We start from the raw sequence: 15,415 nt of genomic DNA, 5'->3' as shown, positions 1-15,415 counted from the left end.
GAGTGATTAGTTTTCCAAATATACAACACCATAAAATTTAGCACTTTCACTCTATAAGGATTCAGGCAAACATTTTCTTCTGCCTGAAAAGTCCTAATTTCCTACTGCCTGATATACATTTTGGCCTTGAACAAATTTCAAAGCCCAAAGCAAAATTTAATTAAAAACCACTAAATGCCACATGGCTTCCTGTGAAAAAACATGCAAATCAACAAAGTCTACCTAGACACAAGACCAAAATGGAACTAGAACAACTTCCATCATGAAATATAAAAATTTTGCACTTTTCATAGTCTTGCATACATTTTTTCAGTAATGACCAATATAATTACTGTTCATAGCAAAAGCACTCTAAAGTATGATTGAGGCATGTGACTCCAGAATAAATCTGCTTTTCTACTGCTGATAATTATGTAAGATTCCTTGTTGCTTCATATCTTGACACAACGCCACTCACATCATCTGAGAACACTTGATTTATTCAGAAAACCCAATCAGATTCCTCTCTAATATGTATTTTCTTTCCTATTGGTTCAGATCATGACCTCAGTAATATAAGAAAAATTCAGGCTAGAACAGGTAACATGGTTCCATTTGCACAGGTGTTTAAATTCAATACACAGCTAGTAAGAAAAGTGAGCCTCACCCTGCTGTAGGCAAGCACTAAGGCAGTGTAGAAAGGAGTTTTACTACAGCTAGCATGCAGAACACAGATAGAATGAAAAACAATAGCAAGTTGCATAAGAAGAAACTTAATTGGGTGTTGAAAATAAAGTTAAACTGCTAGCTCATATATATATAACCTCATAATTTTCTTTCTCTTCTTCTTCCCCTAACAGATCTAAACTAATGCATAGTTCGCATCTTTACTTTCTCACTTATGCCCCTTTTTATTCCTTAGAAACATCCTTGTTTAAAGAAACACGTTCCTCAGACTGCAACTTTTATTTCCAACTAAATCACGATAGTGCTTGTTTTAATACAGGACATACATATCTTACATGTTCTTACATGGTATGTTCACATAAAGTGCAGTCATTTTAAAGCTCATATTCATGCAGCTGTCCAAGTCGTTGTAGACAAAGTGGTTCTGTCTGTCCTGCTTTATCATTTATACTTACAGCTTTACAAATGACTTGTAACTTGCACCGTATCTATTCCACCACTGATTTTAACCTGAAGACTTCTGTTGGTCATAGACCCCTAAAACAAAAGTCTGAAATTTGGGTCATTGCCTTACAGTTGTAGCACTAGCGAGTGACATTCATACATTCAAGGAAATTCTACTTCACTTATCACTCCAGAACCACTCTGGGGCTACCTGAGTGCCTCTTCCACTGTGCAAAAGCTGCTTGCCACAAATAATTGATTTACACAATTTATTTGGAAAAATATACCCATGTACATAAAAATAAGATTTAAGAACTCTAGTAATTAACCTGAATACATACTGGGAAAGCATTAAATAAAATCCACTGTATATTTAGATAAATAATCTCGGTGAATTGGGAAGCAAAGATATATAGATAAAATGCAAGAAAAGTACACATAATTTGGCTTGAACAAGGATGCCAGACAGAATAATGGCTACACTTACTAGCTCTACAAAATTGCATCTTAGAAGATTTCTCTTGGCAAAGTAAACAAGCAAAAGCATTTCTGTTGGTTCTCCACACTATTTTGCCTACAAATGCATTTTACTATTTACATTTTACTATTTTACTGTACATTTTACTATTTACTATTTACATATCTTTAATATGGATTAAAAAAAAATAATAATAAAACAACTTATAGGGAGAAAAGGAGGTACTGCTCCTAAATTAGAGTACATAAACCCTTGATCTTCCCAGAACTTGAAGCAAAAACGTGAACTGCATTTACATTAGATCATGATTTTGAAATAACTAAGAGCTAGATCTGCATAGGTCGTTGGTGCATGTGAAGTTACGTATATACCTGTTTTTGCAGGCCTTACTAAGCAAATTCTGCATTGTGTTGCTCTGAAAGACAGTTCCTTTGAAATGGTTACCTAGCCACAAATGACTGTTTTCAGAAGAAATACAAATGCTGTCTTAAAAACAAAGCTGACAATAACTTAGTCCAAAATCAGAAATCTCTCGAGAGGGATATTTTGAATTCTTTCCTAGTAAAATGAAGAAAACAAACCTCACATTGCTACTTTCACTGTCAATGAAAGGTTTACAACAATAGCATGGTTACAGCCTGACAAATGCTTATTGTTGCCCTGACTTAGTGAATGCTGCATTCCACCCAGAAATATTCTAAGTGTTTCTATCAGGGTAAAGACATCCAAATACAAACAAAATGAAGTGCCTAAAGGAGGAAAGGAGGAACAAGAATTTATCAAGACTGCTGGTGATTTATGAGTAGTAATGATTATGGGGCCCAGGCAGTGTGAAGAGATGATTCTATTTATCATTTTCTCCCTGATAGCTATGTGCTAGAAATTGGCATCAATATATCATCAAAATATTAAGCTGGTGGCCCTGCAGTCTGGAATTTATTTAGGGAGATGTCACTGTTGCAGGTGTCTGTGATGGAAGGGAGGACAAGTTAATTACCTCTTCACCAATCTGGATCTCTCGGACAGAACGAAGTAAAAGCTGGTATCCTTCAAAAACGATCACACAGTTTGGGTCACAGCTGTGATTCAGTAAAGACATGCTGTGAGGGGTGGTAGAGTTGGAGAAAGAGAGAGAAAGAACTTTAGTTTGCTGCCATTACAGTAGACATCATTTAAAAATAGCTATCAAATAAAATCTCTGGTAAATCAGCTACTCTTGGTTAGGGGAGAAAAATTAATGTTTAGCAATTAATATAAATCTTCTAATGGGACCTATGCTTGGACCTGTTTACATGTTCCTGCCCTCCTTGTACTCTGCAGGGGAAGAAGGAGATGGACTCCCAGCGACACTCTTAAAGGCCTTTCTCAGGGAAGAGGGCAAAGCAGGCAAGCTGACAATGAGGCAGCTTAGAACAGTTCAGAATAAAAGATTTATCCAGTAGAACTGTGTTTTATTTCTGCTGCTTCTGCTCAGTTTCAGGGCACTAAAAACATACACCTTACTAGTTAACTTGGCCCATAGTGGAACCTTCCCTCTTTTAAAAGGGCACGTAAGAACATCCTCCTCCATGTACTTCTGATTTCCACATTTCATTAGCTGAGAAACAATTGACTTTGCCAGACCAAGAACAGTTTCACAGCTGATTCAGGTCTGATGTTTCTTCCCCTATGGGAATGACTGACTGAAAGATCATTTCTGGCATCACCAGGCTGGAAGCAGAATTTTTGGCTTATCCATCTTCTGGCTGTCTTTATTTACGTTCCCCATCTGCCTGATTCAGCAACTCAAGATTCACAATGTTGCTGGCAAAACAGAGGATGTTACCAAGGGTCACAGCCCTGCACCAAACCATATTTATTTAGTTATTGACTCTTAAAGGGCTATCAAAAGGCTTAACTCTACTGATAGTCCTTCAAGCCTCATGAAATGTCAGTTGTGAGTCTCCACATGAACTCAATAGCATATTCTGGGAGACAGTCCCCATTTCACTTAAGTGAGATCACTGGGCCAATTCCTGCTGGCAAGATGATGCGAAGAGGCACCACAGGATTTTACTTATTTTAAAATATATTAGGATGCTGAAGCTATCAAGCCATGCAACAACATACAACCTTTTAATGAGACTAAATGAAGCGTTTTTAATCAAGTTTCATCTTGTGGAAACTCTAATAGTTATAATAACCATTTCATCTGGAAGTGTAGACTGTCTCACCTTATTACATGCTGCAGCCCAGATGGAAGGGCATTTGACTAGAATTTGGGAACCAGTGGCTTAAGTTCAACAATTTTCCCATCTCAGAATGTTTTGAAGCAGCAAAATTAAAGTTGCTGTGAACTAAATTGGGAAAGGGTCTCTTGCATCCCCTGACAGGGCATTATCACAGAACACAGCCACTTTCTTTCCTAGTCAGAAGGACTTCTTTTTCAACCAAAAGAAAACCTTTCACTAATAATAATGCTCTAAAATACTGTTCCTGTTTTTTTTTTTTTTTTCAAAGTATGTGCAAAGATTTGTTTCCATTCCACTAAGAAGTCAGATGAATGTTCTGTATTTTTCGTAACACTAATTCCCATGTCCTCCTAGCTGCCTTTCCCTTATCTTTACCACAAAGCAGGCCTCATTTGTTCTTAGTCAAATCTTGCACACATGACATTAGTAGGAAAAGCAACAACAGTGACAGGCCCCTTTAGGTATTGATTATATGGTTCAACCCTGTATTTGCAAAAATAAAAAAAGTAAATTATATTTTATCTGCTCAATTATACGTGCTCCACATTAATAGCTGCAGGTAACTATGAAGGCAAAACCTTCCCTGATACATCATTCTTAACTAATACAAATAAGAAATAATTCAAATACTAACATCCAACTCTCAAGGGGCTTATCTTTCCAATTTACTGGTTTCTTAGTTATGGTAATTTGCTAATATACACATTCAATCTTTTTCTTTTAATTGCCAATTCAGAAGACTCTTGGCTGCAAAATATCTGCCTTCCAAAGCAACACAGAACATGTTTCCTTTTACTTGTTAGGAATATTTAGTCACACGTTCTTAATATTAGCATTTTTTCTTAGAAAGGACTACCACCTCAATAAAAATAAAATCTAAAGACACATCCTATTTAAACTGTTTTAAAGCTGTAATCGGGACTATTAAGAATTTTTTCAACCTGATGATTTTTTTCAGTCTCCTATAATTTATTCCCATTTCCCAGTTTCTTGTTTGGACATGTTACCTGCTACTTTGATGGCCCTTACAGCTACCTAGGAAAAAAGGAAAAAACCTAACATAGATTTTGCCTGTGAATGAAACAGTGTTCACAGTACCTGGGATACAGGCCAACACCAACATCCTGCATCTCTCCGTTACTGATGGTGAAACAGTTACAGGTCACCTGTGAAAACAAGGGAAAAAATCCAGGATTACCAGAGTAACTTGGAAACTCCATACTCAAGTGAAAAAAAACTTTCAAAATAAAACGAAGGGGCAACTGGTAATTGGATGGGAAACATTCAAGTCCAACACTGACGCTCTTTCATTTTAGAGCAATCACATCTGGGACACACTCTCCTGTAAAACTGCAGTCAATTAAAAGCAGAAATATTAGTATCCTGCAAAAATGTGGGGTTAAACACATGCAGAGGCCCTACCTTCCTGTTCAGAGGTTAGGAAAAAAAACCTATACAGTGGCTGAGAAGCTCAGCCTGGAAACAACACAGCAGATAACAGTAATGGCTGATGAAAAGCACGGCTGTTTCCTTGCTGATACTCCATTGATGCCAGGCTGTCACAGACCTTTTAATGAGTACTACTAGAGCTCAAAGAACATATATGGCAGAGTTTTGAATTAAAAAGCAGCTTTGACCATGGCAATGTGATATAGGCATAAATACGTGCAAAGTTTGTGCAACAGTCCATTTTTCACACTATGGATATGTTGGTTTGCATGTATAAGACCACACAAAATCATCTTCAAATTATCATTCAAGAGAAATACAATCTTTTGCTTCCCCGCAAATATTCAGCTTGATAGCGCATTCTTCCCTTGTACACTCGTACAAAACTAAATTGGTTTTAGAAGACAGTGGAGAAGAATGAAAGTTCATTGCAAGAAGATACAGCCAAACCCGAAAATATCAGACTGAAGTGTCTTGGTGTTCATCTCCAAGATAGATCAGAAGTTTGTAAATGCTTAGCAACTATCACTTTCATGGATTTAAACAAGAAGTAGAATGCAGCACCTAATGAACTTTTAATATGCCTCAATTAATTTTTGTTGTGGGGAGGATAGGGAAGGGACATGACTGTTTTCTTTGCTTTTTTTAATATATATTTTTTATTATTTCTTGGTCAGTTATCAATGGCATACTAATAAAATACTTGGTGTAGAAAAAGACTTCTTGTATATGCAAGTATTATGCAAAGTCCTATGCCTGTTCTGCATAACATTAGATTACTAATGCCATTTATTTTCTTTAGAACAGAAAATGAGATAGAGTATGAGTTGGCGGATCTGAAAATTAGACCTGAAAGTTGTAGTTTTATCCATAGAATAATTGCCCAGAACAGTAAATGCACACCTCTATTTTAAAGTGGTACACTGAACAATTTAATTGTACACCTTATCTTACAGAATTGACAAATTGTTATTTATGAGAACATTAAGCATAAGGTGAGAAAGAAACCCTCTTTCAAAAATTCACATAAATTCTGACAGCAACATTAATATAAATAAATGTACATGCAGTAAGGCTTGTGTTTTTTTATTTATTTTTAAATGGTTAGACAATACTGTGATTGGTCTATTATTTATGTAACCCATTCAAATGTTCCCCATCAATTACCAAACGCATACATCTTAATTCTTTCTTTCCTACTGGCATTGGATACAAAGTATCAGACAACTGAGCAAAGATTAGTCCATTTAAAGTGGCAATTATAGTAGTTTTAAAAATATTGACTTGATTTTGGTATTTATTGAAAAAATAATGCCTTCCAGGTAAAAGAGAAAGAAAGCCAGCTTATATGGACCTCAGTGATCTCTAATGGATTATGAAGTAGCAGGGGTCAGACATCTCTTAGAAGTAAATGAATCCCTCTTCCTTGCAGATCTCCTATTATTACCATAAAACTGTTTATATTAACAACATTGAATGTTGGAGTTATAGAATAAAGAACTATAGAGACTATTTCATCATTTCTTAATATAGGTATGCATTCTATTGTGTGAAGTTTCACACACAGAAGTCACAAGTTTTACTTTTTGCTTTCCGTAAGCATACACTAGCTTTTTATAGGGTATATGTAAAGAAAAATGTGAGATGAATGGACGCTCTGAGATTCAGACATCAAGAGTGTCTTTCAGAAGTAGCTCTCTGTGAGGCACTTTTTAACTTCTCTCGTTTAGATATTTTCAGAGTATGCAGTTGTATCTCAATATCCCAGTGAGGTAGTGCAATACCATCTAATTTCTAATTATTTGCGGTTTAACATAGGAGACTGGGAATCAGAAGCATTCAGGGCCACATCTAAAAAGGTATTTAGTCTTTAGACTAAACATAGGCAGAAATCTAAGCATTCCTGTGAATTTTGGGCTACATAACTTCAGTCACAGTCCAACCAGAGGCATAAGAACCTGAGGCAAACGTCAGATGCTCTGAGGTTTGTTTAGCTTCCTAGCAGGCAATCTTTCCCTACTGTTAAGCTCAGGTATGGAAAAAAGAATTAGCCAGTAGTGCTCATACAGATACTGCCCCTTGTTGTGGTTGTTCTCTATCCTCAGCAAGTACAGAGGAAGTAGTATCTCGTCGTTCATGGTGTATGAAATTCTGATATAATGACAAACCTGCACTGACAGTTTGTAGCTGGTAACAGGAATCGAAGATGAAATCTCCATGGTCTGGCAACTGGGGGTGGGGATGTTGGTTTTCTTTTAGATTCCTTACAAAGTTTCTAAAAATCGGAATGTTCCCTACATCATTTATATTCACATAAACTTTCAAGAAGTTTCCAGTCTCTCAGAGTTAAAGGTGAGTCCTGTCTAGGGCAGCACTGGGATTTCAATCCAATGGCCACCACAGGAGTTAATGTTGTAGACCACACCTTGAAAGAAAAAAAAAAAAAAAAAAAAAAAAGGAAGAAGGAATTTCTTTTACACAAAACCTGAAGAAAAATCAATTTTCCTAGCTTCCTAGGATTCACTGACTTTTATGTGTAGCTCAGATAATACCTAAATCTGGAGCATCCAAGGCTGCTGAGAAGACCACAGGCAGTGTTTCAAGACAAAGTGAGGAAATCAGTTACGGAACAAAACCTGCTGTGACTGGAAGTTAACCATCCCCATTTTTAAGGAAAACAAAAACCAAACAATGCCTTCCTTCTACCATGATGTTGCTTTCAGATTTCATTATCAACTTGCCTCTTTTCTGCCTTAACTGAACCATCTTATTCCCAATACAATGACCTTTCAGGTTCTGATTCTCTGTGAACCCAGATTTTAAAATAAGGAAGAATAAACAATGTGGGGCAATGTGCTGCTTCAGGATACAGTTTCTTCCTTACAGAGGCATGGCCTTTGTCATCTTAACTCCCATAGAATCATCTATCTTGGTTATTTAATTTATGCTGCAGTTCAACTTGTCCCTTCTGATTTTTCTAAAAACTCTTCTCTGTCCAATGCCATAGTACTATAAGTGCATATTTTACATATGGAGACTGAACAGAGTACTCACAGAGTTTGCTAGACCTACAAATAAGGAAAAATGTCCACATACTTCAGAACTCCAAAGTTGCAAAGTCAAATTCCTTGCCATTTCTACCATTTCTGAAATAACACATTTCCCAGCACGAGAACTGAGGGAAAACTCTCATGGGAGATTCACAGGCTTTTCAAGTCTCCACAATGCAAAACTTTTTTAGGAGTAACCCAAAGCTCTCAAGGCTTATCATCATAGATTGATTGGCCATATAATTCACCAAGAATTTAAAGTGTCAATCTTCAGTGTTTGAGTTTGCACCGTGACAATAAATCCTGCAAATTTATTTAAAAAGAATCACTATTTCAAGCAACAAACATATTACAACATATACCGATTGATTTAAATAAAAAGATTTGCCCTTTTGAGAGACTGCATGTGTTTTAGAGAGGTGTCCTGTACCCTGTGAAGTAACCCAAGAAGATGACATAATCCTTCCCAGCCTGGTAAACACACAGAGCATAGAACAGCTTTACTGACTGACCGCTGTTCTCACACATATTTCATCAGCAAACAAAAACTGCTGCAATCTGTTACGTTTTATTTCCTCTCCAAAAATACCATACTCTGCAATTTACCTTGTAAGGAGGTCTCTGCTCCCAGGACATCTGGAGGTACTGTCTCAGCAATCTCTGCCTGTGCCAGACCCGCAGTCCAGTGGAGAGCCATGAAGATTAATTCTGGTGTTCGCATTTGACAGGGTATGAAGGATTCAGTTTGGCAACATACTGCCTTGGATTTGCATTCAGTTCTGGCTATCCTAATCCAAAGCCCTCCTACTGATTGTGGGTGACTGTGGCCCAAGTTCAGACCTCATTCATATCACTTTACACTACAAATTTGCATTTGTGTTAAATAAAGCAGACTCAGACCCGATAGCAGGACATTCCAGTTTGGGATTTCAGACACTAAGGCAATGAAAAATTTGCATAGGGGAGGCAAGGGAAGAAAACAAATTATTAGTGGTTAAAGATTGCTGCACAAATCAAGTTACAAATACCAGCACTAATAATCAATCATTTTGCCTTCATGTGTCCCTGTATGTTACTGGAGCACTGTGAGGTAGTTCTTGTAATGTGACAATAAACCCTCAGAAGAAGGATTAACAATGGACACATTGCACTGATAAGGCCAATATCATTTTCAGCTTTGATCTAGAATGACTCCAGCCATTTCTGTAAATGGTGTATCACAGCTGGCGTATTCTAACCCACCAGCAGGAAGAAAGCCAGAACCTTTCCCCCTAATTTATGAAATCAATGTAATGTAAATTAAAGATGCAAAAAAAACCCAAGTTCACAGATTATTAAGTTTCCCATTCATGGGAAAGTTGGCTGGATATTCCTGATCACTAACAAATATTTGACAAAAGATGTTGCAACCAGTTCTCATGTTGTAAACAAGCTTCTCAAGGGACTCAGACATTATCCAGGTGGAAGGGCTGGGCATTAAATGCTATACAAGGGACAGACTAATTCAAATGACCAAGACGTGCCCCAGAGACCTCCTAGCACCACCACCCCCATTGCAGGTCAGTACTGATATCTTCTTCCTATTTGAGGATGAAAAGATACAAGGCACAGATGGTTGATAGATCTCAAATCTGCTAATGACTTCATTTGGCACATGGAGTGCTAGGGCTACAGTGCTAAACACTGCTACAGTGCTCAAGTGCAAACTCATGGTATGCCACAGCAGTGACAGATCTGTCAAGGCCCCGTTTTGAGCATCCTTAATTCAGCTGCTTCCAGCCAGTACCCATGGCCCCAAAAAGACCCAGGTAGGTAGAGCTCCTCCTGTCTGAAACCTCAGCTGTGTCCAATGGACAGCATTTTGGGGAGGGTAAGAGGAGATGGGATGAGGTTAGAAGGTGAGGTGTCTGTTACCAGAGCACTGTGCTGGAAGAAGCCCAGCCACAAGGCCTGTATTTCTGACGTGTGTATACACTTACATGTTTTACTAAACCAGGAGCTCCAAATCCAATTCTACACTGCATTGAACTCAGGACCTACCTACCTGCTTCCACAGGAGCCACAGAATCAACAGTAGAGGAAGGAAGCATTAAAAGAATTGAAATAAACCAAGAAAAAGATTCTTCTGTGTTTTGTTCTAGACTGAAATCAAGACATGTTAGAATGGTTTGGGGAAAGGTTTATCTTATTTAGATTTTCAAACTATGGAAATGGGACAAGTACTTAACTGTTTGTGATACATGCTCTGAAGCCACATTTTGCTGCAATACCATGACATTCAGAGGAGTTACACTTCTTTCACACCAGGATTGAATTTTCAATTATTTCATTTTTCTTTAAGAACAATACATCCTATTTATCTCTTGTGCCAAATCATTAAGGTTTTGGCTGAATTAGAGACTATTGCTTCAGAACTACTTACAAAGATGTGGATTTCCAAATGTTCTCTTAGTATTATTTTTTTTCCATCATTGGAGATCTTTCTTCCTATCGACTGTCAAAATTTCAGGCCACTTTTAGCAATCCTAGTAAATGAAAGTTTCTTATGAGCCTGCAGAACACCAGTATCCCTTGCAGATGGGTGTCACCACCTACCAGCCAGTAGACCAGATAAATTTGGCCTGACATTAACAGATGATTTAATGCGAGTGTGCTTCAGGCATCCCTTTTTAGTACTCAGCTAAGTGGTGCAATTTTGATTGGAATGGAATGAAAATAGGTCATGGCAAATTACCTCCTATCTTCTTATCCCCACACATACTTCTCCAATCCTTCAAATGAAAATATTTAGCTATGTAGCTAAATATATTTGATCACTAGGAATTTCAAAGCCATCATTACTAGGACAAATGTTATGTTTGCTATGGGCACTTTTTTTTTTTTTTTTTTTAAGTGTGTGTCTAAGATGTAGTTACTAGCCCAGGACATGAATAGGTAAAGCCTGAAACATGCAAAAACATTGCACTTTTTAGGTAAAATAAAGTATCCTGAAGTTCCATAGAACTCCGATAAAAAAAAAATTGTTCCCTGTCCTATCTTTTTACAAACTATTCTGCCAACAGTCAGCAAACCTTATATTGCTTTTGGAGAAATTCTAGCTTTTTCCCAGCTCTGCAAATACTATTATTGCCGCTTTTTTGGAACAGAACTGAAACACATCTGTTTCTGGAGCAGAACTGGACAGAAGGAACTGCAAAGCCACTAATGGACCATATTACAGTATGCATGCAGCAGTTGGCATTATTAATTGGAGTAGAGTAGAGGCATGACATCCTTCTCTTCTTCCTTATTTTCCTACTGGTAACTCCACTCCTGTGAGAGGGGGCAGAGTTCTTGATTCCTGCAGATACTGCATGCACACCTGTTCAAAGTAAAACCACTTGCTTCTTGGATGAGATCAAACTTGATGGGCATCTGGGAGTGGTTAAGTAACTTGGTATTTGTCTTGCCTTTCTGCTTATCTGCTTTGCAATGGGATATTCAAAAACTTAATGTGGGACTAAATATGAAAATAAGGGTGAGATTCAGCTACGGTTTCTGGTGTGAAAATGGCATAGGCAAAACAAGACATAAATGAACTAATCTTGAGCTAAAAATATGGCGAAATAAACGAGTATGTCATCTCCAGTACCCAGATAATTTCCTCACACCAGACTCATAACTGCTAGACAGCCTAAGTTAGGCGAGATGAAACCTAGCCCAGATGTTTCAGGCTTTGCTGACCTTATTCTTACAACTGTCATATAATTATTGCTCCTTCTGGAGGTGTTTGTGGAGACCTTCAAGTGTATTTCTCTCTTAAAGTTCATTGACCAAAAGTCTTTGGATTTGGTCACTTGGCTTGGTGGATTTTTGCATCTACTTCCTCCTTCCTTTTTTGGTTTTCACTTATTGCCTAGCAATATATTTTGTACTGGGGAGTAAAAAAAAATAAAAAAAAATAAAAAAATCAAAAAGTGGAAAAGTGGGAGGGAAGATAAAGCCTGGGGAAAGTGTTTTTCATACAATTTCTTTAAAATTGTCTCTAAAAGGAAATTCCTGAAGCACAAAAACTTGAAGAGGAGGAAAATTCAAAATGAGAAGAAAAAAAAATCAGAACTCTCTTCCAAACTGTGATGGCATAAACCAAATATTCTAATTCCTTAAAAATGTTTTTTTTTTTTTAAACAAAACAAAACAAAACAAAACCACCCATACTTTTAAAGTTTGATTTTGATTTTTTTCTGTAAAGAACACTAAATACATTAATTTAGAAATGTAAAAAGCATTTTTTGAGCAAAACTCCACAAGTTTTCTTCTTTTTTTTTTTTTTTTTTTTTCAGCATGTGGTTTTTCAACCAGTTCTAGTCTCACTTTGATACTGGAGTTACATCCTGAAACAGAGATGACTGAGGAGTTTTAGAACTGAATCTGTTTTTTTGTTTTGTTTTTTTTTTTTTTGTAATTTTTATTAGGGTGAAAAATGCATGGAAACAACTCGCAACATCGTAAACATGTACGCGTCCATGATCCCTGCAAGCAGGGCTAACTACAATATGCTCTGGTTTATATTAACCAGGCGAAATCTCAGGCTTTTGTAAAGTTTGTTTTAAGTTATTTATATATCATTTACATTTTAACTTTTTCCTATCATTCAAACTGGGTGACATTACTACTTTTAAAAATCAGAGGGCCAGACATACCCTTTTGTCTGTCAATGGTCTAAGCCCTTTCTCCCCACTAAAGATTTTTAGAAATCTGTGAATAAGACAATAGCAAACATGGAGACCGTTCTTCCTTCCTGACCGCTAGCAAAACAAACATCTGCTGAGAGCAGGTAGTTTCAATTACACACAAAAAAGTAATTTGAAAATTACATGAGCTGTTCACAAAATGCCAGTGTAGAATTTCCTAAAGAGAATACTTTCATTTGTCTCTAAGTTTGTTAGCAATTTATTAGCACACGCCTACAAAATGCTTTTAAACTCACTTTTACTTCTTTCTTCCATAGAAAACATATGAAAAGGATCATCAGACACAATGACTGATGCTACTGTCCCCTAGGAGGTGTTCTGCATGAGACAGGCTAGAGCTGGCTGTGGCCAGCTAAGAAGAGTGGAGTGCCAGATGATATCGATCATATAGATTAAGACCAGGTGGCAATTAGAAGTTTAACAGGACAAAGTAAAACTGAAACAAAAAGCCCACTATGTAGGTAATCTTGAAATACTGAAAAAGCCAGCTGATGGCCTTAACCAGATGTTTTTGGGGAAAAAATGGTGACTGCCTACTGGAGGTGGTTTTAAGAAATCCAGGCACTGAGGAGGTGGTTAAATCAGACCCCACTTCTAGAAATCGACCTGATTGAAAGAGAGGACTGATTGCATTCACTATGAGTATGTGCTGGCACAGAAGCATGAATATGACTGTATCAGAAAATAGCAGGATACAGAAAGGCAGAAAATGTAAGTCAAACTCCATTTCCTTTTTGGGACAAAATATAGTATAATGTTTAAGTAAAGATGTGATGCATAGAACAAATTAAAGCCAAAATGGTAATTTTAAGGCCTGCATAACCCAAGTCCTCTCTACTCAAAAAGTTCATGGATTTTCACAGGACATGTGCACCCATAGTATCTCTAGGAAATCATCTCCATACATCTCCATAAGGGTTTCCAGCCAGACTTTATTTATTTTTTTCTACAACTCTATTTTGCTGGGCTCTTTCAAACATTGCTCTAATCAGGAAACAGTTTAAATAATTTAATTTTTGGAATTCCATAACATTGGGCATGTTTAGTCTCAACACAGTGCATACGCTTCTAGTTACTGTGAGGATAGCTTTCATGCTGATGCCACTAGTTTTCTCATTCCCATAATGTTAGTCTGACATTCTTGGACAATTCAACGTGATAATAAAACACAGACAGTCAATGACATCTAACTTTACTGAAGACAATTTGCTAGCATTGTGAGCTGTATTTGACCATATTGGGAAGTGACAGAGTGAATCAGGAAAAAAAAAAAAATCCTGCTCTACTCCTTTGGATCTGCAGGGTGCATTTGCAGGAGTTGCACCCAGGATCTAAAACAGAGCAACTCAGAGCTGCAGGTCCCATTTGTTGGCCAAGGTGGGGGATTTCACTTGAAGGAGCTCTGGATGCTACAACCTGCTCCATTCAGAAAAGCCTGGATACTTGGCACACAGCAAGGGCTATGGAGGAACCTCGCTTTCACATTTCATTTGGAGCCATTTGTGCCTTTTGAAAGTACTGTTAGAAGATAACTTTATTTATTTATTTATTTATTTATTTTTCCCCCCACCAGGAAGAACCATGGCTGTATTTTGGGTGAACAAGGCTTGCAGCACCCCACAAAGTCAGTACCCCAGAAACTAGCAGGGGGAATGTCACCGTCCAATCCATCGGGACTTCCTTAGAAGCACTGCTGCTCCAGTAGAACAGATAATAATTTCTAATATACCATTCTGCTTATATCTGAATAGAATAGATCTTCCTTTGAAATAGTGTTTTACAGTACCAAATTAGTAGTAACCATTATACAGATTTTCTTTATCATTACTGTATGTTATTACTTGTTAGGAAGAAAGACTACACTTGAAAGTAGCATTAAGCCATATTTTCTTTAGAGTAGCAGTCAGATTAAAGAAAATATGACTTACTCCAAAACAAGCTCATAAAACAAGTTTAGAGAATGCCTAGTCAATGTGACATCAACTAATGAGCTGACAAAAGAACTACAAAATAGTTACATATAGAGTAACTTTTAATAGCACAGCTAGAATCATAGCTTGCAGAAGTAAAAAGCTATGCTTCCTACTTAATGAACTCTTACAGTATACAGATTATAAATTGAAGACAAAATGATCTTTGTTTCCTTTTCCAGGCAGAGAGATGCCACTTGGAATGTACAACCAGTTCCACAATTCTCAATAATGCAGGCTAGAAAATTACTGGAAGACTTTTAGCTAGCATAAATTATATCAGAAATTCTAAGGATTTTAGGTATATTGGGATATCAGCAGTTTTCTGGACCTAACTGGTCAAAGCTGTAATCAACCCGCTCTGAATTCAGTGTTGGCCCAGCTTTAAGCAGCA

General features: G+C 37.2%; 1 protein-coding gene across 6 annotated transcripts in view; it reads right to left on the bottom strand.

Moving 5' to 3' along the window:
* SMYD3 (SET and MYND domain containing 3) overlaps nucleotides 1–15,415 on the bottom strand; it is a 372,579-nt gene that overhangs the window by 77,173 nt on the left and 279,991 nt on the right. For 5 of the 6 annotated variants that reach the window (XM_035321618.1, XM_035321619.1, XM_035321623.1 and 2 more), the window contains 2 exons: nucleotides 4,918–4,985; nucleotides 2,586–2,688 (listed from right to left, as the gene is read on the bottom strand). In XM_035321618.1, coding sequence (XP_035177509.1) covers nucleotides 2,586–2,688; nucleotides 4,918–4,985 — 171 coding nt within the window. Of the gene's footprint in view, nucleotides 1–2,585; nucleotides 2,689–4,917; nucleotides 4,986–13,287; nucleotides 13,352–15,415 lie in introns of those variants that run through there. The other variant, XM_035321620.1, reaches the window with a different exon arrangement.

The sequence above is a fragment of the Oxyura jamaicensis genome, chromosome 3, assembly GCF_011077185.1.
Source record: "Oxyura jamaicensis isolate SHBP4307 breed ruddy duck chromosome 3, BPBGC_Ojam_1.0, whole genome shotgun sequence".
Taxonomy (NCBI): Eukaryota; Metazoa; Chordata; class Aves; order Anseriformes; family Anatidae; genus Oxyura; species Oxyura jamaicensis.
This window is presented reverse-complemented; position numbering and strand designations above follow the sequence as displayed.